At 42.2% G+C, this 2,869-nt stretch overlaps 1 protein-coding gene across 1 annotated transcript; it reads left to right on the top strand.

Moving 5' to 3' along the window:
* The first annotated feature begins 355 nt into the window (after positions 1–355).
* Positions 356–2,522, top strand: LOC125231575 (prolactin-releasing peptide receptor-like). Its single transcript, XM_048137034.1, has 2 exons — positions 356–1,663; positions 2,397–2,522. Exon 1 carries the CDS (start codon positions 356–358, stop codon positions 1,646–1,648), a length of 1,293 nt encoding a protein of 430 aa, XP_047992991.1. The 3' UTR covers positions 1,649–1,663; positions 2,397–2,522.
* Positions 2,523–2,869: the final 347 nt, after the last annotated feature.

Below are 2,869 nucleotides of genomic sequence, written 5' to 3'. Positions count from 1 at the left end.
AGTAATTATATTTTCCTTGAAGGTATTTGAAATTAAAGGTAACGTACTATTTAACTTGGGTGAAATCACCTATTTCGTTCCTTTGTTAATTCCTCAAATGGGACAGCCTGTTATAAACCAAAGAATTAGAATTAGTAAACACAGAGCTTTGATGTTCCCTTTTCTTTTTAAACCTTGATCGTAAACGATTCCATTTGATTAGCAAAAAAAAAAAAAAAAACATTTGGTACCAATCGGAAAATAAGCGTAATGTATGCTTTGTTGCAGGATCCAATCACCGGCGTTAAACCTCATCGACGCCCGCACAACCGACAACTCAGGCCGATACTGAGCAACAATCGGCCTCCGACTCGAAATGAACTTGACGCACAATTATACACTCGAAGAAAATTTGGTCAAAGCGCGCAACACCTCTCACTTCATAGAAAACATCATCGACAACAAATGGGTCCAAAGCGGCTTTTGCATCTTCTACACCATCGTATTCGTCCTCGGCCTCCTTGGCAACCTCCTCGTCTGCTTCGTCGTCATCCGCAACAAGGCCATGCAGACCGTCACCAACCTCTTCATCACCAATCTAGCCTTGTCCGACATACTACTCTGCATATTTGCCGTCCCGTTCACTCCGCTCTACTCTTTCCGAGGCACGTGGGGCTGGGGCAGTCTCTTATGTCACATAATGCCTTTTGCACAAGGTTGCAGCGTATACATATCTACATTGACTCTAATGTCTATAGCTATCGATAGGTTCTTCGTGATTATTTATCCGTTCAGGCCAAGAATGAAGATAGGGACGTGCGTTACGGTCATCTTTATGATCTGGACGTTTGCGGTGACGGTGACTATGCCTTACGCTTTATTTATGACTTATTATGAAGTTCCTGGTGTCGGAATGTATTGTGAGGAGATGTGGCCCTCCGAAGAGCTTAGACAAGTGTTCGGATCTATAACTTCTATAATGCAATTTGTACTTCCATTTATCGTGATCGCTTTCTGCTACACGTGCGTCAGTTTCAAACTGAACGATAGGGCCAAAGCTAAAGCGGCCGCGAAGAATTCTCGTAAAGAGGAGATAGATAAGAATAGAAAACGTCGAACGAATCAGATGTTGATCGCGATGGTGACTATCTTCGGCCTGTCGTGGCTGCCACTCAACGTGATAAACTTATGCAATGATTATTACAAATACGCGATTCATTTGAAGTATTACTTAGTGGCGTTTTTCATCTGCCACGGAATAGCGATGTCATCGACGTGTTACAATCCTTTTATATACGCTTGGATGAATGAGAATTTCCGTAAGGAGTTCAAGCAGTTGATTCCCTGCATGGATACGTCGGCTCACTTCAGGGCTAATATTCAGTTGGACCCGATGGGTCCTTCGGAGAAGACGTTTAATGGGAATACTACTACGGATAGTTACTTGGGGTCGAGTTCTCAGAGGGGGACGTCGTTTAGGAACAAGAGGAAGCCGAGCGCGGCCGCGGATGTGGAGAGGAGTGGGGTGGAGCTGAACGAGGACCTGCTGACTGTGGACGTGAAGCATTGCCACATTTCGACGAGTTACAACCTGCGCCGCGAGTCGGTGAAGCTGCGGCTCATCAACGAGGAGTCGTTCGACGGCACGCCGCCCCAGAGTCAATTCTAACGCTTGATTTCTTGGGTAAACATTCCATTTCGAATGATAATATTTGGCCTCCTATTTAAATTTCTCCAGCATGTTACAGAACTACTTTAGAATACTAATCCAATAATAAGAAGGTCTAGCACAAACAACAGCTTTTTTAAATTTTGGGCTTCTTTATAAATGTCACTGTAACTACCGAGTAAGTATTAAGTATATTTGCGGTAGGCCCTCTGGTAATCCGAGAATTATTAATCCTTCTCAGGGAGGCTTGCTGTGGAAAATTGTTCCATAAGTAATTTTGTTTTTGCTCAACAGTTATTGCATGCACAATTTGTAAAGACATAAAATCAAAAGTATCATGACAAAATATTTTGCACACTTCTTGAAAACTTAAAATATCATGAAACCTAGCAGCATTGCAATTTAAATCTGCAGTGCATTATCAGATATCCAATGGCTCCAACTTTTCGTACCACTCAGACCTGGCGATATTTTCGCCAAAGTCAATAACAGCCTGCCTTACCAAAATGACAATCGTTGACGGTACGTGGCGATGGAAACGCAGTCTGGCTCTGTCACGCTTCAGAAGAGCGATAGTGACAACTAGCTACGAAACGTCAGTGAGTGTGACGTTGGCTAGGTAATCGCAAACCCAATTTACCGAGTGTGTATTTTTCTGAACTAATAACAAGTTTCGCCTCCATTTGCCAGCCAGTTTGAAAACTTCCTTGAATTTTTATCAGGTTATTCAATTAATTCTGTTTTGCAGGTGCGGCGGTGGCGGCGCGCCCATCTTTAGGCATACCGTAAACACTTGCAACTTTGCCCTTACAACGTAACTTTACCCATGACGCCACAGTTTAGTAAATAATAGACGTTCAACCAAATCTTGGCAGTAAAAAATAGCGCCAAATTCAAATTTTCTACGTGAATTAAAGTTTAAACCTTCGCCCCCACATTTTTATATAAATTTGTTAAGTGCTGGTGTCTTGTGGATGATTCCAACAATATCCAAATTTAGACAGGCATGCGTTTTATGACGACAATTGGCCGGTAAGCCCTGCCCTACATTATTCAAATTTGCCACATTTTTTAGTGCCAATATTTGGTTGACTGTCTATAACTATAGACTCAAAAATAGTTGAAGGTACATAACCACGGATGAAATGTGTTTGGTTTTACTAAACTGTGACGATATGGGCAAAGTTATATAGAAAGGGCAAAGTTGTAAGCTATGAAGGT

Source organism: Leguminivora glycinivorella, chromosome 12, assembly GCF_023078275.1.
Source record: "Leguminivora glycinivorella isolate SPB_JAAS2020 chromosome 12, LegGlyc_1.1, whole genome shotgun sequence".
Classification (NCBI taxonomy): domain Eukaryota; kingdom Metazoa; phylum Arthropoda; class Insecta; order Lepidoptera; family Tortricidae; genus Leguminivora; species Leguminivora glycinivorella.
Note: the sequence above shows the minus strand (reverse complement) of the source record. Positions and strands in the feature narration are given on the sequence as shown.

What these genes read in the sequence shown, in the direction of transcription:
- LOC125231575 (XM_048137034.1), top strand. Translation starts at nt 356, where the DNA reads ATGAACTTGACGCACAATTATACACTCGAAGAAAATTTGGTCAAAGCG.